The 19,953-nt window shown below is 43.0% G+C and overlaps 1 protein-coding gene across 2 annotated transcripts; it reads left to right on the top strand.

Moving 5' to 3' along the window:
• The first annotated feature begins 176 nt into the window (after nt 1-176).
• XPNPEP3 (X-prolyl aminopeptidase 3) lies at nt 177-17,256 on the top strand. Of its 2 annotated transcripts, none has more exons than XM_041416672.1 (10): nt 177-332; nt 1,839-1,955; nt 4,407-4,814; nt 6,538-6,740; nt 7,533-7,595; nt 8,935-9,048; nt 11,342-11,427; nt 11,919-12,102; nt 13,524-13,644; nt 14,490-17,256. In XM_041416672.1, the coding sequence occupies exons 1-10, from the start codon at nt 272-274 to the stop codon at nt 14,654-14,656; spliced, it is 1,524 nt and encodes a 507-aa protein (XP_041272606.1). In that variant the 5' UTR covers nt 177-271; the 3' UTR covers nt 14,657-17,256. The 2 variants fall into 2 exon arrangements, with proteins under 2 accessions (XP_041272606.1, XP_041272607.1); XM_041416673.1 differs by lacking the exon at nt 177-332 and adding an exon at nt 396-947.
• Nucleotides 17,257-19,953: the final 2,697 nt, after the last annotated feature.

Raw genomic sequence — 19,953 nt, 5'->3', positions numbered from 1 at the left:
CCCGCCCATCCCATCCCGAGGCCCCGACCCCGCCCACGCAAGTCATTGCGGCGGGCTGCCGCGGCGTGCCGGGGGAAACGTTCTGGAAGCGGCAGCCGTGGCTGGGCAGTCGCGCTCCTGTGGCTGCTGCCGCCCGGCCCCGCCGTGGCGCGGGCTCCCCCTGGCGGGCGAGGCAGGCGGCCTCCGGGCGCTCCTGCGCCGGCGCGGCGCCGCGCGATGGTGTCAGCGCGCGGCGCAGAGAGGCCCCGGGCATGCGCCGCGCGGCCCCGCCATGTCGCGCCTCCCGCAGCAGGCGCTTGTGGTGGCGGCCCGGGGCTGGCGCGGCGCCGCAGGTCAGACACCCCTCCTCCCCCGCACCCCAGCACCGCCCCGCTCCCCTGGCGACGCCCGCTACCGCGGCTCACGGCCCCGCTTTCGCTTCTCGGGTCGCGGGAAAGCGGCTCTCCCCGGCGGCGCAGTGGCAGCCCCGGTCAGGGCTGAATCCTAGGGAAGGACAGGCAGTAACTTGAGTAATAAAGCAACGGGAGAAAGCTCCTCGCTGCCTTCAAAGTGTTGCTTTATTTAATGCCCGCTGTGTAGGTCTGGTTGCGAGCTGTCCTGTTTGTCTGCTGTGTATGTGGAGAATAACAGTAGAAACACCAGTTTTAAACTAGACGACGAAAAAACCTGCAGCTACATTTCACCGCCCGGGTCTCCAGTCAAGCATGACATAATGAACGCTTCATGTTATGACTATTGGTTGTCGTGCATAAATGATCTTCAGTTAGAGGCTAATCCTGCTGGCTTCCACAGCAAATCCACGCTCTGTATGTTTTGCTGTAAGCCCCGGAGGCTCAGCCACCTGAAAGGCAGATGTTTTCTTGTCTTATCCTTGCTTATGCTGGTGAAGGGTTACAAGTATTTGTTCTAAGAATGGCAGCACAAATTGGTTTTCTAGTACGCATGTGGTAAGTAACATAAAGAGGAACCCCTTTCCAAAACATCAAATAGGTGTTTACCTTCTGACTACCCTCTCCTTCCTACAGGTCTGGTTGATTTGTATTCAGGCACAAGCTCTTCTTCAGCTGCAGAAGGCTGTGACTGAGAACTCTAAAATTTCTGACAATACATTTTTCATTTTAGATTTTGTCTTATCGTGCCTGTTCCCAGCTCACAAATGCATACTTGTAGTTGTCTTTAAAACTCACTTGCTTTGGCTGTGTGTGGGTTTGGAAGTAGGATTCATAACTGTAGAGTTTGGCAGTGCTGCTGCCATGGAAGGTCAATACACAAACAGGGATGCTCAGGTATCCTCCAGACAGGAAAAGAAAATCAAATTCCTGTATAAACTTGTGTTATTGGATGGATTCTTTGCAGCATTATTAGTAAAAAACAGAACTGGAAAAGCCTTGAAAACTGTGTAATTGTTCCAGGTGAGAGAAATTTTTTTTTGAAGACATATAGTAGTGAAGAGACAATATACAGGTGTGGTGCCTGGAGCCCTGTGGTGTTTGAGGGAAGCAAGGAGAGTGCTAGTGCCTTGTGAACACCATTTGTATGAATTGGGATGTGCAAACCAATGGACCTTCCTGGGTTTTGTTGCTGGATTGTCAGGTTTTGCATAGATTGTTTATTTCTATCTGTTCCTTGAATATTTGATTGTCATTTGAGTTGTGTGCACATTGTTTCATGAACTATGGTTATGCACAGCAAATGGAGAAGTTAAGGAGGGATATTTATGTCATATAAGTGAAGGAATGCTGCTAAGAGTCTGATGACTAGACCACAGTTCTGCAGTTCCTAACTGGAAAGATTTGGGTTTTTTTTTACCTTGACATGATGCATTTCTTTTCCTCTAGTTTGCAAGTCGTGTGCTCTCCGAAGATTTTCCATCCAGCCTGCCCAGCAGAAGAAGATTCCAAGCCGGTATTTGGGCCAGCCCAGCCCCTTCACACACCCACATCTGCTCAAACCAGGTGAGGTTTGTGCCCTGCATGAGCCAGTCATTGATGTTTTCTTGTCTCCATTTTTCTGAGTGTGTTGATTTGCTGCATCATAGAGTTGTCTGTGGTTTCAGGTGTTTATGACTCCCTTCATTAGCCAGGAATTATATTTAGTAGCTAATTTCCTTGTCTGAGATGATACTGATTCCAAAAATAGGCTTCACAAGTGATGACTTTCATAGCTTCTTTCTTTTTTCTCATGATGTTCTCAGGGTTGTTTACTTGGGTGCTGTAGACTTTTTCTGGCAGTGGCATTTTGTGGACTTGTCCTGCAAATAAATGTGTTTTTTATTAAGAGGGAGTCTTTTGTGCAAGCTGGACTGTCAGAATGGTTCATATCCCATGTCTTGTGAGTCACAAAACAAAGGTGCAGTTCAACAAAGGTGGATGGGGAGGGACATTGATAAATGGACAGCACTTGTCTAAAGAATGTGCCCTGTTCAGAGGAGTATTCAATATGAGGAGAAGAGAAAAAGAAGTTTGTGACTATGAAATTAGACAGTGGTGATGCAAGCTGAGTTTGTGCATTTTTTTGTGATTCCTGAAAATGAGGATGTAGGCACAAGATCACAATTAAATCTAAAAAACAAACAAACAAAAAATTGCAAACAAACAAAATATATTCAGAAACATATCTAGGAAAACGTTGTGTTCTTCCACAGGTGGGTATAAAGGGAGAACAGATGACTCTGTGTGTGTGTGTATATATGTGTCTATATATATAAACACCTGTATTTAATTGTAGAGTAATTCAGGTCAGAAGGAACCTCACAGTTAACAGGTTCCCCCTGTGCTCAAGGCTGGGCTAACTTCAGCATTAGATTAGGTTGCTTAGGACACTCATTCCCAGCTCACAATAAACGAGGCTGACTGCTTAAAGTGCAGCCAAAGCACTGGAAGTGAATTCTACCAATCCAAAGTATATTTCCATTTAATAAAGTAAAAGTGGTTTCCTTAAAATAATATGACATTGTTTTATTGCAATTATTGTTTTAAAAAGCAAATGCCTTTAATGCAAAGAGAATTTCCAGGCCTCACAGTTGGAAGCCAGCTGGGATCCCCATGTTTCACCCCATTGCAGCTTCTGAAATTCACTGGACTGTGGCAGTTAAAAAGCTGACTGGAATGCAATGGAACATAGGAAATTTGCAGTATAACACTGTGGAATTGTGAGGCCAGATTGCATTAAAACAGTTCCCTGTCATTCACAGAGTAAAATAAATGTGGTGGGTTTTCTGGGTTGGTTTGGTTCTTTTTAAAGACTTACATATAATAGGTATTGAGGCTATAATTGAAAAGGTGTAAAAATTCATGCAAATAGAACTTCCCCCTCCCACTGCACTCATGCAAGAATCCACTTGCAGTATAAGTCAAATGTCAGTTTTTGTTCTAGAATTGCCACTGTGTAATACATGAAAGAGGAAGAAAAGATTATGAAAGTGGAAAGTTAACAAACGGTATCAAAATTCAACGTATGTTAAGGTAGGGTATTAGCCAAAGATACTGATTAAGGCTCTTATATTAATTTAGATCATAATTAGGGAGTCTCACAATTTTAAAAATACATACTTCAGCTGTTGCTGGTTGTCCTTTGAACTTCAGTCCTGTTTTGGTGAGTATCTTGATTGCTGTACTTCATGTCTTTTGGGGCTGGAGCAGTTGAAAGAGTACCTTCATCTGAGAGATCATTTGCTTAGTTAGTGGTATTAGAAATACAGTATTTTAACTTCAGAAAAATTTGAATTGTTAAATATTGACAAAAGCTACGTATGCCCTGGAGAAGATCCCTTCCCTTAACAGGAGTTTGATGGCAGCCTGCAGTCCGTGGTTTGTTTCTGCTTGGAAGCTTGTGACTGGTTAGACTCTGCAACCTCTGCACTTCTGCCTGATCTCCCAGAATCTCTGACACTCAATCTGCCCTTTGTGGTTTAGAAATGGTCACTTTATGAGTTGACTTAGTGTGTAATTGAACAAACATTCTAGCTTTATCTGAGGAAATTAATGCTCAACCTCAGGAGGCAAACTTCTGTTCAATGTCCGTGCTGTAAAGCCCATTGGTTTTTAGGAGTCAAAGTTCAGTTTGCCTTGCCCCTTCCCCCTTTTTTTTTTTTCACGTTCTCTGCAAACATTTGGATGTTTGTTTAAATCTACCAGGTTTTGTGATTTCTACCTTTGCACAGAAATATGTAACACACATCCAGTTGGTTAAAACCAATGTCTGTCTTTGCATGATGGAGAAGCAGCCTAAATGAGCACGTGCTGTAGGGATGGAAGCTGAAGAGGAGCAAGGGAAAGGCATGTGTGAGGTTACAAAGAAGGCATGCACTTGTAAGGCATCAGGGAGCAGGCAAGAATCAGGCCTGTGACTAGTAAAATACCCTTAGTGCCTTGAATTTCTCCATCTGATTTGTTTTGTGTTCACAGGAGAGGTAACCCCAGGATTGTCACAGGTGGAATATGCTCTTCGCCGACACAAACTGATGGTGTTGATCCAGAAGGAAGCCCAAGGCTGGGATGGTTTGGACCACACAGTGATTCTGCTGTCCAACCCCACATACTACATGAGCAATGACATCCCCTATATTTTCCACCAGGACACTAATTTCCTGTACCTCTGTGGCTTTCAGGAGCCTGACAGCATCCTGGTGCTGCAGAGCATTCCTGGCAAAGCACTGCCATCTCACAAATCCATACTTTTTGTGCCCCGGAGGGATCCAAATCGAGAGCTGTGGGATGGGCCCAGGTCAGGCCCAGATGGGGCAATTGCTCTCACAGGAGTAGATGAAGCTTACACCATTGAGGAGTTCAGGCACTTGGTGGCCAAGCTGAAAGGTAACAAAAAATAGAGAGGGAATGAGATGGGGATGTGGTTTGCAGAGTCTGAATGGTTCAGGTTTGGGAGGTGTTCTGCGACATCACTTTGAAACTAAAATGGACTTGGGGAGGGGCAAGGAGTATGGCTGTGGCAAAGGCAGTTGGAAGTTCATGTTAGCTCTTTGAGGGCCACCAATGGATATGTAGTTTTGAAAATTTCTGACTTTCTTGTGTATCTGTGTGAATGCCAGTCTGCATATCTCTGAAATATTAAGGAGCAGGATAAGTAAGACCATGTTCCTGTTTCAGTGATATCTGTTTGCTGACAGAGTCAGAACCAGATGATGTATAGGAAACTTGAACACTTTTTATTCATAGTAGACTTGGAGAACGATCCACACAGGGAGCTTGTTAGTCCACTCACATTTATCAAGATGATGACTTGCCTGTGAAGTACAAACATTGCTGTCCTTTAGAAATATTCTTTTGCATCTCCCATCACCATGTAGCCTCAATACTTATAATCCAGGAGGAACTAAATGCATTATAAAACAAAGCTGAAGAAGGCTCATGACAATATAGTAAGGGCAAGTGTGACTTTGGAGGGGTCACACAACTAGAGGGAGAGACTTCTGGAGTATTAAATGCCTTCTGGGAATCAGTTATTTTGTTTCAGAAAAGGATGTCTTGAAAATGGGTAAGTCACAGGGCAAAGAATGATCAAAGAAAGCATGAAATATGTGCAAGATACAGGCTGAACAACTCAGCTTGAAAAAGAGAAAACATGACAAAGTATGAGATGTGTATAGTTGGGGAAAGCACAGAGGATGTCTGTGATTGATTAATTGCTGATTTGCTTAATTTAAAAACAAAGGGAACACTGGATGAAATTATCACATGGCATGGTTTGGCACCTCTTAAGCTGTAGATAATTCATGGAAGTTTGGAATATCAAAATTAAAATGGAGTCAGAAGTTTGTAATTCTGTGGGGGAGAAGTCCATGAAAAGCAGTAAATCAGCTAAGGGCAATACTCTTTAATGAATGCCCAGTTTCTTAGACACTTTTTGTAAGCACCTGCTAATGGTTACTTTCACCAAAGAAGGAGGGCCTTGGTGGACATCAGCAGTGACTCACCATGGCTTTTCTACTCATTTGCATTTAAAATGTTCCCGTGAGGAGAATGTTGGTGTTAACTGACGTTCTGAATAAATTTCCACTGTGAGTGTATCTGTTCTCAGTAAACTCATCTTTGAATGGCTGAAATGAGCAGTTGTTTCCCCAAGTGTCCTAAGCTGTTCTTGATAATGATCCTGATTCCATTCAAAAAGGTGAATTACTTTCCATGGTCAGTGTGGACAGGCTGAAGGGGAGAACGATTCAGAAGGTGCACTGTGATGTGATGGCTGCTTGGCTTACACAAGTGCAACTTTGACACATGAACTCTGAATGGATCTGGGCCAGATGCATATATTCAGTGATGGTTGTAAACCCCAATATTTGCCCAGAAGTGGGGATTTGTCCAATCTATGTGCTATGAATTGGTAGTCTTCTAAATTTAGAAGAGATTGCTGGTATTCTGTGACAGTGAAAGTGTCGATATAGTCTGTCAATTTAGATTCAGAGAAAATGATTTTTCTCAAATACAGCAACAGATCTAGTTTTAGGAGTGAGTTAGTTTAGTGTGGGGAGAGCATTTCTGCATTTATTTTAGTCTGTGTCAACTTTGTTTTGTATTCCAGGTGAGTCCAACGTGGTTTGGTATGACTTGAGAAAACCAGTGCATGCAGAGCTGCACTCTGACTACATGCAGCCCCTGGCTGAGGTAAAAGCTCGCAGCAAAAACCGCATCCAGGCCGTCCGACATCTCGTGCAGAACCTGCGGCTGATCAAATCCCCTGCAGAGATTGAGAGGATGAAGATAGCTGGCCGGGTGACAGCAGAGGTAATGGGGTCCTGTGCTCTCCTAATGAACCAGTGCATTCCTTTGATGAGGTGACACGAGTTGGAAGGAGAGCTTTGGTCTAATCTGTCACCAAACTGTTCGTCTCAACCACTGGCTGGGCTTGGCTTCCTCCACAGGACAAGGGGAAACTGGGAGACTGCTTGGACTACCAGATGTTCTCAATTAGCATAACTCTAGTGAAGAAAAGCCAGCAGCTGTTAGACTGTGTTTAAAAGCAAAGGCTAGCCTTTTCACTGTCTTCCCAACTTCCTCTCTGCTTTCCAAAATAATTTTCTTTCCCATCTATTATTTTTATTTTGAGGAAACAGGATTTTTGTGAAGACATTTCCTGTGTAAGTTTCTGCATTGCCCCTTCACCCTCAAATACCTTTTGAACTCATTGGCCACTTTTAAACAAATCTTACAGATAGCCAAGTAGAAAAGAGAGGCACAGGTTGTTCTCCTCTGAAGGAAAAGCTGCATAAGGCAATCCTATTATACCTGAGGGAATCCACAGGTGAGATAACTTTTAAAATGCCAAACCACAGGATCAGCCTCAATCATCTAATCCTTTATTTTTTTTCCAAAAACTAGAGTCAGTCATCCCCTAAATACAGTTTCATAGGGAATAAATCTTAACTGGTTCTAGTCTTGACAGCACTTTCACCAAAGTGGTGAAACCCTCTGGTTCTGGGCCAGCTGATTTTGGGTGTTCCTCGAGAAACAGCAGGTGAAAAAAAAAAAAAACAGTTCAGGCTCTTTTGCTAACTGAAAGTCCCTTCATTTTCATAGGCTTTCACAGAGACGATGTTTGCCAGTAAATCCCCTGTGGATGAAGCCTTTCTGTATGCAAAGGTGAGTACTCTGTAGCTGGAAGTGAGATAGAAGGGTTGAATGTTGGTTATCTTTCCAGGAAACCAGAAATGTCAGATCTCTTTATCACGTCTCCCACTGTAGCACATTTATTCACCCAACCCTTGTGGTTCCTCAGACATGCAGAAGAGTCAGTGTGAGGAATTCTTCAGCTGTACTTCTTGTAGCCTTATTTAAGGAGTGTAGCATTTGTCTAAGTTTCTCTCTGTTGATGTCTTTTTGTACTGTATTGAAATGCAAAACCTGCTAAACAATTGGAGGTAAAGTTTTCACCTTATTCTATAATACAGGTCTGTTGCACAAAATTTAAGTAGTTATAACACCTGTTTGTAAAGCCTGCTTCTCTTGCCTCTAGCCTCTTACTACATCAGATTACCACAGCCATCTTGAAGCAGTTTAGATGCCTCTCAGTTTCAAAATAAGGAATAACTGTCATGCACATTTGGTAAGGAACTTTGTAAGGAATTGCAGTGAGATGCCTGTTCGAGAAACATCAACAGGATTTGACCCTCTGTTACTACATGGATGGGCCTGTGCTGACATGGCACTGGCAGTACTGAGTTGAAAAAACGACTTTAATTACAGTGTATTTTACAGGTCAGTTTTCCAGTCCAGAGCAGGATCGTAAAACCTGTGCTCCATGTAGGCATCCTGGAGTGTTCTGTCCCCTGTGATTTTGGTAGACGTGCTATTAACATGTTGAGAGTCATTATAGATTCTTCATTTCCATGCTTTCATTAGCTTCATTGTTCAAGAAAGGTAAAGATCTTGAGGCTTATGGTGCTTTTTTCTTCTGTCCCCTCAGATATCAAGGTAGTGCATGCTTTTAAACCTTAGTTTAACAGTCATGAGAAATAGATAACTGCTGTAAATATGCTGGTACTTTGCAATTTTAAAAGACAGAAGCAAACCATGACTGTTGTCATGCTGACATAGAGGATCTTTCAAAATTCACAAAGTTGTATGGCAAATAACATAATTAATTTAAATAAGAACAAATCCTCACCTGGATATACGCCAATGCAGTGAATGTTGTTGTTGTAGTGACAGTATTGAACAACTTGTCCAGAAAGAGCTTCCTGGAGATCTGGTAAAGACTTGAAAAATTCTTGAAAAATTGGATGGTTCTGCATTTTTTTTTTCTCCAGAGTCCTTGAAAAATATTTAAGACTGCTTTCATTTAGTCAACTCACTTTCCAGTTTTACTTTGTATTGTACTAATTAAGAAGACAGTTGTAGGACAAGAATTATTATGGTTCTAGGGCAGTTAATCACCTGAATCAGCATTAATGGTTTCCTCTTCTCTGTATTGTTACTCTAGTTCGAATTTGAGTGCCGGGCTCGTGGTGCTGACATCTTGGCATACCCCCCTGTTGTTGCTGGTGGCAACAGATCAAATACTTTGCACTATGTGAAGAATAATCAGCTCATCAAGGTAACCCTTGTGCTGTGCAGTAACTTGAAATGCAGTGCTGTGATACAAATACACGTTCCCTAGCTGCTGCTTGTTTTGACTGAACAGATCAAAGCACTTAATTACATATTTTTTTAAGTGAGCAAGGGATATATGCCTTGGTTAATTTTACTGTCAATAGCATATTCAACTTGTCTTTCTTTCCTCTCAGTTCTTGCTGCAGTATTTTCTGAACAGTGCAAGGACTTGCAAACAAAGTTGCAGATAATTTAGTGAAAACGTCTGCTCTCACAGCAGCTTGCAGTGCTGGGGGCCTCACAAAATAGGGGAGCCACTGTCGCAGGCAGGGCAAAGGCCCCAGGGGGATCTTCTGCTGTCACTTGCATTCCTTGGCCTTGCTTTGCAATATAGGGGCAAAGTGCACTCCTGCTCTGCTGAAGCTGAAAAGCGTTTTGATTCCATGTAGCCCAGCAAAGCAGGGAAGGGGAACAAGTAGGGAACAGATCAGTGTTAGATGTCAAGAGGTGGTAGAGTAATGTGTTTTGTCTTAACTTGAAGATTCTCATTGAATTGAACCCTCTCCAGCTTTCCTGACCATAGGTGTTTAGATTCAGATAAGTATTTTCAGGGGCAGTATTCCCTCACTGCTCTCCTCACTATTTACTTTTCAGAGGAGCATATTTTTCCTCTGTCTTAATGCAGAATTAAACTTTCCCACTAGCATTGTCTTTTCTTGAAGCTGGGACACTAGCAGACCTTGAAATGATCTGCAGAGACAAATGTACAAATAATATGACAGGCTGCTTTTGGCAGGAAGAAGCTTCCTTTGTCGTTCTGTCATCCAAGGTCAGGCGTGCTGCTGCAACTCCAGTTGCTTCTGTTAAAGTTGTTCAGCTAAATGACTGCCACTTGTTTTTTTCCAAAACTATTAAGTAGAAGATTAAACCCATAAACTTGATTCTTCCTTTGTGTGCTGCTTCCTACAGATCTTGTTTCCAAATAGGCTAACAAAGTGTCTAATTTGGGAGGTATCTGAATGTTTAATTCAGTCTTTTCCTTAGAGGGCTCTGCTTTAAAGAAAGAGGACAGGCACAGCATAAGGCATTTACTGGACAAACAAACCACAGGCTGAATTCCCTTCGTCAGTAAATTGTTACTTAGTTTGTTTAATTGCTTGGAAGATGGCAGGTGCTGTAATTTCAGATTTGCCTTAAAGAATTCAACCAACTATTCTGAAAAAGTTTAAAAGTACAATATAAATGGATAGTTAATGGCCTGTCTATTCAGTGGGTTAGTGAGGTCTGCTCACTGCTGGTTTTTCTGCTGTGTGTCTGTTTGTGTCACTTAACTGTACAGAATGATAGCAGCTAGTACTGGAAGTAGCACTAGCAGTGAAATTTTGCTGCTTTAATCTTTCCCTTAGCATGCTGCAGTTATGCCTGGTCGTTCCATATCATGTCTGCTGGCACAGTCATGGATCTGTGGAATGAATCTCTACATGTAGTGTAAATCTGTAGAGAATTTACTCCAAACTTTTTTAACATCTTACTGCTCTATTTGTTGTTAGTCCCTTTAATGAGGGAAAGCAAGGCACTGGTTTTGTTCCTGGCCCTTTGTCTTTCTTCTGTGTGACTTTTTGGAGATGTGTAGTCATTGATATGGAACAGCTTTGCTGAAGTGAATTGGAGATTCACATCTCAAAAAAATTTTTCTTCATCACCAGATAGATCCAGAAAGATATGTTGAAATGGTCAAGAAAGTCCTAGAAGAGAAAGGGAAGGTTGTAGGAGCTATTCACCAGTGCATTTACAGCAGTGATACACTGCCAGATTTTGTGATACAAAGTGATTTTGCTGGGTCTTCATATCCTATGACAAGGGTAAATTTGTAATTGTTGGTGATTCTGTGCTTTTGTTGCAAGCCCCCTCTATCTCAGTCATTATAGCTGAGAACTTCTAGTGAAAGGAGTCATAGGCATAATTTGCTGGAATAAGCAATCCAGGTGTGAATAGGACTTGTCTCAGACAACAGAATAGTTCAAGGCAAATGCCTTTTCTTTACTCCAAAATCTTCATCTTAAAAGTTCAGACAGTGTATAAACATAACAGTCAGAGACTACCTTACAGAGCAACAGTCCAACTGGAATAGCTTATTTATAAACTGTGGTACCTGGGGTATTACTCTGCAAAAGGAATTCACTTTTCTGCAGCTGCATTGTGAAAACAGAAGCATAATCTCCTTTCCTGCTGTCAGACAGAAAAATCAGTTAATAGCTGGACTGACCCACAGAGCATTCTTTCCTGTTATTCTCCAGGATGGTGAACTGGTCTTGCTGGATGGTGGATGTGAATTTTCCTGCTATGTGAGTGACATCACACGTACCTGGCCTGTCAATGGAAGGTATGCTGCAGTAAGTTTGCTTGAAGAATTTTGATAAGTTCTTAAATAATTGATGGATTGAGTGTGTGTTTAATCATAGTCTTACCATGTCCCATTCTGTGCTGCTTCAGAGTAATCAAATTACATGAAGTAACCGTTCAGCTGTATTCCCCACTGCCTCATTAATTACTGCATGAATATATGTGATTATTGCTATTTTCAGCTATTACAGCATTCTTAATGTGCAGAGAGGGCTTTTGTATATTCAGCTGTGGCTGACTCCAGTTGTGTGTAAGAAAACAGGAGTTTCAGTTGATGTGTACATAGCTCTGCCAGTTGGGAATTTGCTGGTGTGGCCTTTCATACAAGGAGACAGTTGCTTTGCTTTCTGCTTTTCCCCTGCTCCATCCTTGAACTGAATCTGTACCCAGAATAGGTTCTGGGGACAGAACCTCTTTCTCTTGGAAACAGAGATTTAGTTGTGTAATATTCCTTTACTCAATGGCCTTCAGGTTCACCAAACCCCAAGCAGAACTGTATCAAGCTGTCCTGGATATCCAGAAGTCCTGCTTGAGCCTCTGCTCCCCTGGCATGAGTCTGGAAAATATCTACAGCCTCATGCTGAGCCTTATTGGACAGAAACTGAAAGACTTGGGTGTCCTGGAGAGCAGCATCACTGACAGCCATTTCTTCAAGGTACTTCAATTTTTTTTACTCTCGTTTACCCCTGTTTACTCTAGTTTACTCCTATTAATCCTGACTGTTTCATCCTTGGGTAGTTTTAGGGCTTTAATTTGGGTCAGGAATGTGGTTTCAGGATGTCTCTGCTGCTTACAGGATGCTTTAATTCATGTTGTGGGCTGGTCTCAGCACAGGAATTAATTTCTCTGAGATAGGGCTAAACTTGCAGATGTGATTCAACCATTTGGTGCACAATTTGGTTTGAAGTAATCCCCAGTCTTATATGCACATACTGTGAATATTTGTTCCTTGGCTCTTGCTGCTTCACTCTGCAGATCCATTCCTGTTGCTCTGCACTTGCCAGCACAGAAACAGCTTTAGAGCACAGTCTGAAGGGAACTATGGGCACTAACGCAAGATTCTGGGTCCAGGCTTGACTGCAGGCAGTTATTTGTACTTTTGTGGTCTGTTTAACATCACATAAATCTGCAGTGCCACCAAAAGGTGCAGCCTATTCTCAGTCATTCCACCTGCTGCCCCTTCTGGCCCATTTTGTGTCAGTACTGGGACTCACAGAGCTACCTAGTGAGCAAGACTGGGAAACTGGTCTGCCTTAGAGCTAAAATTGCAGATAAATAGGCTTGGGTTGCAGTGAGAGGCGTTTATCCAGTCACTCTCACTGCAGAGCTGCACGATTGCTGATGCCAATACCGCAAAGATGGCGGAACCAGGTGACGGCAGGACGGCTTTTGGCAGGCGGACAGGTTCCTGCCGGATTTAGTTGTGCCGGTGCCATGGCAGCCCCGGCTGCCGCCGGCGGACGGAGCGTGTGGTGCCGGATCCTTCCGGCAGGTGGAAGCACAGCCAGACGGGAGCGGCGCCTGCAGCTCCGTCCCCTGGGAAGGAGGAGCGTGGAGCAGGGAGGAGTTCTCGCTGATTCCCGCTTTAGAGGGAGGGAGATGAGGATGGCGGTGTCCGAGCCTTGTAGAGGTGGATTAAAATCATGCTGTATGTACCGAATAAAATCGGCACAGCGTTCGCTCTGGTGTGCACAGCAGACCGCTTTCAGAGCCCAGAGCAGCTGTGCTCGCTGCTGTCCGTTGTGAAGCTCTGCTGATGGGAGTCGTGCAGGGCTTGGGTGTTTAAGGGATGGGAAGGGTTGGGCAGCAAAGCTCAGTGATTGAAAATTGACACCATGCTAAGATGGTGATGGGATTGGGCTGTTCTTTTCAGCGCAGGGGAAAGTCAGTCTGCAATGTGCTCATAAGAGGCACCTGGTACTGGTGGGTTTTAAGGACCATCCTGGTGGCCTAGACGTGGCAGTAAAACTGCTAGTTAAGTACATAACTATTCTGTCTCTTTTCCCTATCTTTTGTATTGGAGCAAGTTGGGCTGTGTTTAACTGCCTCTGTGACACTTGTTCTGTGTTCTCTTAGGCTGTTCGAAAATACTGCCCTCATCACGTGGGCCATTACTTGGGCATGGATGTTCATGATACCCCAGATATATCCCGATCGCTCCCGTTCCAGCCAGGCATGGTGATAACCATTGAACCAGGTAAAAGCAGTCAGTGGTGGACAAAAACATGCAACGCTGAGGGCAACAGTATTGCCTTTCAATAATTAGCTGGTCCTGCAGACCAAAGCGTTCAGATCCTTTCTGGTGAAGCTGGAAACTGTAGCAGTACTGGAAAGCCTTAAGTATTCCTCTCCCAAAGTCATTACAGTATTAGAAAACCCTATTTCCTTCCCAAACATAGCCAAAGTAACACGTAGTGGGAGGCAGAGTAGTGTAGAGCTCAGGCTGTGCAGCATAGGTGAGCTGCAGTGCAGAAATCAGGGTCGATTCACTTGTTCTGTGTTCCTGCCACTGAACTTTTACCAGTCACTGGTAGTGTCTCAAGCATTACAGTCTGCAATTGCAGGGATTCACAACTTAGCTTTGCAAATTAGGCATACTGTGAGGAATCTTTCTTTCTCCTTGTCACTAGATTTGGAGCTGTCAGCTGGAAACTTATATTTAATGCTTGTCTCTTCTCTCTCTCTATTCAGAACATTTTTAAAGTCATCATTGTGAATGTGACACTGAGAGCAAGAAGTGAATGTGACACTGAGAGCAAGAAGTGAATGTGACACTGAGAGCAAGAAGTGTGAAAAGGCCAGGTGTAGCTATGGAAGTTTTTATTAGTGTGCTGATATCTGTAGGCACAGAGGGACACTTTCCTTTCTTTGCCCACCAACAGCCATGAGTAAGAGGAAAGAGAGTAACTTGCCATATTTAAAATTCTCAGGATCACACACGTTATGTTGCTGAAAGTCCAACCCCGCTCTCCTGGTGGTGCCGTAAGGGAAAGGTGGTGTTCTGGAGAGCGTTGTGTGTTTTAATTCCCTTTCTTCTTTCAGGCATTTATATCCCTGAGGATGATGCGAGTGCTCCGGAGAGGTTTCGTGGCATTGGTGTGCGCATTGAGGATGATGTTGTGATAACAGAGGATGCACCTCTTGTCTTGTCTGCTGACTGTCCCAAGGACATCTACCACATTGAGCAGATATGTGGTCGCAGCTCATGATGCCCCTTCCCTGCCTGTTTCATCCTCCTTGGGAGACACAGCCCCGCAGGGATGCAGATCCCTTAGCTGGCTGCAGTTGTCAAGTGATGGAAGGCATGGACAGTTGATGGCTGTTTCCAAGACTGGGACTGGGCAGTGAAATGTAAAAGGCTTGAGTACTGAGGGATGAAAAAACCAAGTAACCTTTTCTGTGTGCAGTTTTCTTCTGATTTGTGCTGATGTGGAATTGTTGTATGATGTGGGAGTGGATTCATCCCTCTGCTGTGTGGATCCATGTGTTCTGGGGCCCTTGGGGAGGCTGAATTTTGTCAGTGCCACCAGATGCATAGGTGCAACAGCTGAGACCAAGGCCCCCGTTTTTCTCCCTTAGCAGCAGTTTCACAACAGTCAGATTTTTATAATGATGCTTTTATAAATACTGGTTTTGGATGAGAAGGTGTCAGCTTGAATTTTATAGAACCATGTAAAGAGAGAGTCTGGTAATTAGGGAAGTGGGTTTGGTGGAGACGTGGTTGTATCTGAAGCCAGTGGAGAATTCTTTTAGTATTTTAAAGATAAGGATGTGTTTAGGCCTTGTTCAGGCATATGCAAAATAGGCCTGCAGCAGGGAAAAACACCTTGTCTTTCAGTTTATTGGAGTGCTTGGTAATTTCAAAAAGTACAAATAGGGCTCAAAAGGTTAGACATTCTTGCTGTCTTCCACATTCCCTTCCTATTGTCCCAAAGGTCCATTCCTTTTTCCTGCTCTGAATCCCTCTCTACCCTAAGAAGCAGAGCCATGTTGATTATGCTGGACTCCACTGGTGAGCTGTTGGTTGTCACTCAGATGTGAGGTGTCCAGTTCTGGGACAGTCACAGCACCTTTCTAGCTTCTGCTTGCTGTGTGCTGTAAGTGCCAGCAACTTCAGCAGTGCACTTTTGAAGAGTCTGCCCTATGGTGAGTGTCAAGTCTTTACATGGCTTTTATATGGAATTAATTGGAATTAAAAGTAATTCTTCTTTTCTGAACTCTGAGGGCATGATAAGAGCTGACTTTTGGGTTTTTCCCAAAGTGCTCTGATAGTATTTTTGAAGCAGCTGCAAATGTTACTGGGGCTGGATGACAAGTAAAGAGAAGAGCTTTCTACCTTGAACATCAGCCTACCATCCAGGCCATTGTATGCCATAGTAAATACACCTACTAGAGGCAAGCACAGCATCTGTGTATTTACTGAAAGTACTTAGACAATCAGCTATTTAACATGTGTGAAAAATGCCTCTCATCAGAGCATCTCCTGTTATTTACACTTGCTGTTGCACCACCTTACTTCTTTTCTTATGGTAGCTTTCAGTGCTCTTCATCTATTACTCTAAATTTTCTTTCTCCTCTCTTCCTGGATTGTCTGTTTCCACTATGTCACTGCTTCCTAATCCATTTTACTTTCTTATCAACATCACTGCCTCATCCCCAGTTTGGCCTAATTCCCCAGCATGAATGTAGCCTGAAGCGTGTGATGGAGGTGGTCAGGGTTCTGGAGTTTGACTTCTGCCTCTGTTGCTGTGTAATCTCTAGCAAAATCTGCATTTTTATCCCTTTTTCCCCCCCTTTTTTTTGGTTTTTTGTTTTCTGTGTTTCACTTAGTGAAGGCCAAGTGGGCAGGGTCTTGCATCTCTCATTGCATTCAATGTGAGCTGGGTGCATGCACTGGGGTTTGAATTTCGGCACCTGAAAGGCAGCCAAGGCATGCCATAATTTTATTTTCTAAACATGACCAAAAAATGCTTTTGCAGGGTTTAGTGTATCAAGTTTCACATATTTAAGGGAATCTGCTAATCTCTGATGGCAGTGCTTGTTAAATACTCCTGTGTTGCAGTGATAGCTACATTCTAAAATATTTGAAGGGAGATTTCCTAAGTATGAACACAGACCTGATGAGTACTTTTGACATTGTTGTGATCTCTAATACATTTCTTCCAATTACACCTGTTAGAGCCATATCAAATGGGCCAAATCTTGGAGATTTTGGAACTATGTAAGCAGCTTAAAATAACATTAATCAAAGAGATACATATGTGAGCTGAACTGCACATCCACCCACACATCTAACAGAGTTAATAATGGTACTTAATGTAAATAAGCCTTTAAAATGCATATACAAATTATTTTTAAAATAAATCAATTAGTAGTAAGTTATTTCTCAGGCCATCAAGTTGTATGCTGTTGAATAAATACACACACCTCCAAAAACAGCATTATTTTTCAGGAAGATTCATTAATTGTGTGTGACCTGTCTTGGACTTGAAATAACATTGTCAAATGTAGGCACATGCTAATTTCTACTTCTGTCAGGAAAATCCTGCAACTTGTAAACACCAGTAGATCTTAGGAATGCTGTGGATGAATGTTTCTGTTAGGAAAGAAGTGTTTGTGACTGCTGACTGGAAAATAATGGATCTGCTATGGCTGCTGACTGTGTCTGATTTAGGCCATGTATATTCTGTAATTCTTCCACTGTGTTCAGCCATTTTTTCAACATAAACTGCTGCTGGTTTGAATCTCTTGTTCCATGTAAAGGGTGCATTTCGCAGAAGGTATTAAATCTGCATCCTATGAACCTCAATTTTTGAAGGCTTTTTCTCACTTGTTGCAGAGATAAATAATCTGTGACCTACACACATGCTGCAGTATCCCTTGCAAACAACCAAATCCCTGAACATTTTATACAAGCCTCATCAAGAAACCCTAAAGAGCTTGGTTCTCTGGCTGCCGGCACGGCACATACCTGTGGTGCACCTCCCCTGGCGCTGATCCCATCCTGCCAGACTGTCTGCTTCTGCCACAGAAGAGATTCCTCACTGCAGCCACTTGGGTGCAGGAGCAGCTCTCAGTGGTGGCACAAGTCGACAGCTGCTTGATGAGGGCGTTAGTGGGATCTTGGGAAGTGAAAGAGAAATTGAGTTATACACCAGTTCGTGTGGGGAGAGATTTGATTTCATGTGGTACAGGTCTTAAGGACATCAGAGTATGAGAAAAAACGAGAGCCAGCCATCCCCATGGAGAAGCTGCTTTGCTTCCAGAGGAACCCTGGGAGGCTTTTGGCTTTCCCACTTCACCTTCTACCAGGGGACTGCTTTGCTTTGCAGAGAACTAGCGAAGTCCTGTTGTTAAATACAGTCTGAGCAGAAGTACCAATTTGCAGATTTGCTTCTGTCACTGAAGTGGAACGAAATTTGACATTTAACACAATTTGGCATTCTACCTCTGTGTGGAAAAATACAGTATGTCTTTCCTAAAATGGCATTCATTATTTTGCGAAGGAGCATGGTGTAGGAAGTAGCAAACTGAGGTAGCCCAGTAAAGAGAATGGAGATGGAGAGTTTTGGGACTGTACAATGCAATAAGAGAGGAATCAGGAGAAGGTTGTGATTTAGAGCTGCAGGGATGGGTGCCAGGGGGATGGGAGAGCAAGGAGAGAACAACGGGGCATAAACTGGCTATTCAGTATGTTGTCAGAATGGTGCAATAGCTCCAGAAAACTGGTTATGCTGTTTCATAACCCTGATTGATTTGTCCTACTCAGTAGGGAGGAACAAAAGAGTCAGATTGTATTGATGAACTTGGTCTTAACAGTTAGTTTAATTATTTCTTTTAAAAATCAATAGAATTATCATATGAGAAAGTTTTATGCAGTTTCAAGTTATTGATTATGTGTCATATCTCAAATAATGGGAAGGGAAAAAAGTATGTTTCTAGGCAAAATCTTCCATAATGATGGAGGGAGCAAGGCTAAGGTTACATGCTCTTGTGCTATCCAAATTATTGCTGTGGAAATTGAGTAATTACTCCGAGGAGAATTACCATAAGGTGAAAAGAGTTAGAGTTAAACTTCAAAAAAAAAATCTGTATGAGATAAATGACAAAAATGTTTTAATTGTGATATTTAATACTTTATGTAATTGGATAGCAAAACTCTGCGCTGACATAATAATCCTTTGGACACTGTCACAGTGCTGGCTCTAGGACTGGGTCTATAAAATTCACTGTATTTAAGAGATATAACAATAAATTACATTTTAAAGCAGTATTTATAATTGAAACAGACAGTGAGGTACCATGGGCTCAATGACACTCAATTTCAGCTCCTTTCTCCTTCTCAGTTGTCTTGCTGCCCTAACTGCCTGGCAGCTTTGAGCCTTCTTCCCTAGCAGCAAGTGGAGCAATGAGCCCCTGTCTTCCTGGGACAGCTTATTGCCTCAGCCTACCTGGTTGTTTCTCTGAAGCACCACCCAATATTTGGCTAACCAAAACCAGGCTGTTCAGAAGATGGCCAGAAAGGAACAAGGAAGAATTTCCAGCTCCTCCATGTGTGTGTTACCTTCACTTGCTGACTCATATCACGTATGCCATTTTAACAGCCATGACAGAGTTATCCATTAACAATGGCAAAGGGGGGAAAAAAATCCTGTCTGGGTAAGTCTGACAATGAGATTTTTGAACAAAGAAAAAGTTAATAAGCAAGCTGCTTCTAGACCCAGAAGTGAGGACGTCTACTACAGGCTTCAATATATTCCTTCCACAGGATGCTGGGGAAACAAGTAGCACGGCAGGAGCAATGTGCAGTCTTTGTTTGGGAACTTTTTGCAGATGCTGGTCTCAGACATGCTGGGGGGGCCAGAACTGCCAGTGGTTAAAGCTCTGTATTGGGTTTTTTCCTCCCAAGACCATAAAGAGCCTGTGGCTTTTTAAAGGAATCTCAGTTTTTCATAATTTAGGCAGAAATATCATGGCAGCACAGGCTGAGAACTCTCAGCCTGTGGTTCAACTAGGAGTTGTTGGCATTCCAGTGAAAATTTTTATAAATGCAGTTCTTTCCAGGGAAATAGTTCACCGCAGTCTTTTTTTTTGTGAGTAAACAAGGCCAATATGAACAATATTTTGTGAGAGGGAAAGAGGCTCAGCTTCTTTTTCTTCCCAGCTTCTGTCTCTATGTGCCTTTAGGATATTAATGCAAAATAGGATTGGCCACTGATCCAAGTTCAGATTATATGATCTGACTCTTGTACCAGGAAATAGTCAGCAGAAGTCAGGTAAACTCTTGTCATGTGAATATTTTACTCAGGTAGTGCTTTAAGTTTGAGGATAATGTGCTTTGCTCTTTCAGTCTAATGTGCACATAGAGTGTAACATACAACATCTGTTTTGCCTAGGGGAGCTACAACCAGGGCCTCTGTAATTAATAGTATTACATCTCCACCATGAGCGCCCAGCAAATTGTTCGAGTCATTCAGAGAAAGCACGGCTGCTAATGGCACAGCAG

This window comes from Onychostruthus taczanowskii, unplaced genomic scaffold (assembly GCF_017590055.1).
Source record: "Onychostruthus taczanowskii isolate IOZ18803 unplaced genomic scaffold, ASM1759005v1 scaffold53, whole genome shotgun sequence".
NCBI lineage: Eukaryota > Metazoa > Chordata > Aves > Passeriformes > Passeridae > Onychostruthus > Onychostruthus taczanowskii.
The sequence above is the reverse complement of the archived record's forward strand: the minus strand, read 5'-3'. Positions and strand labels throughout refer to the sequence as shown.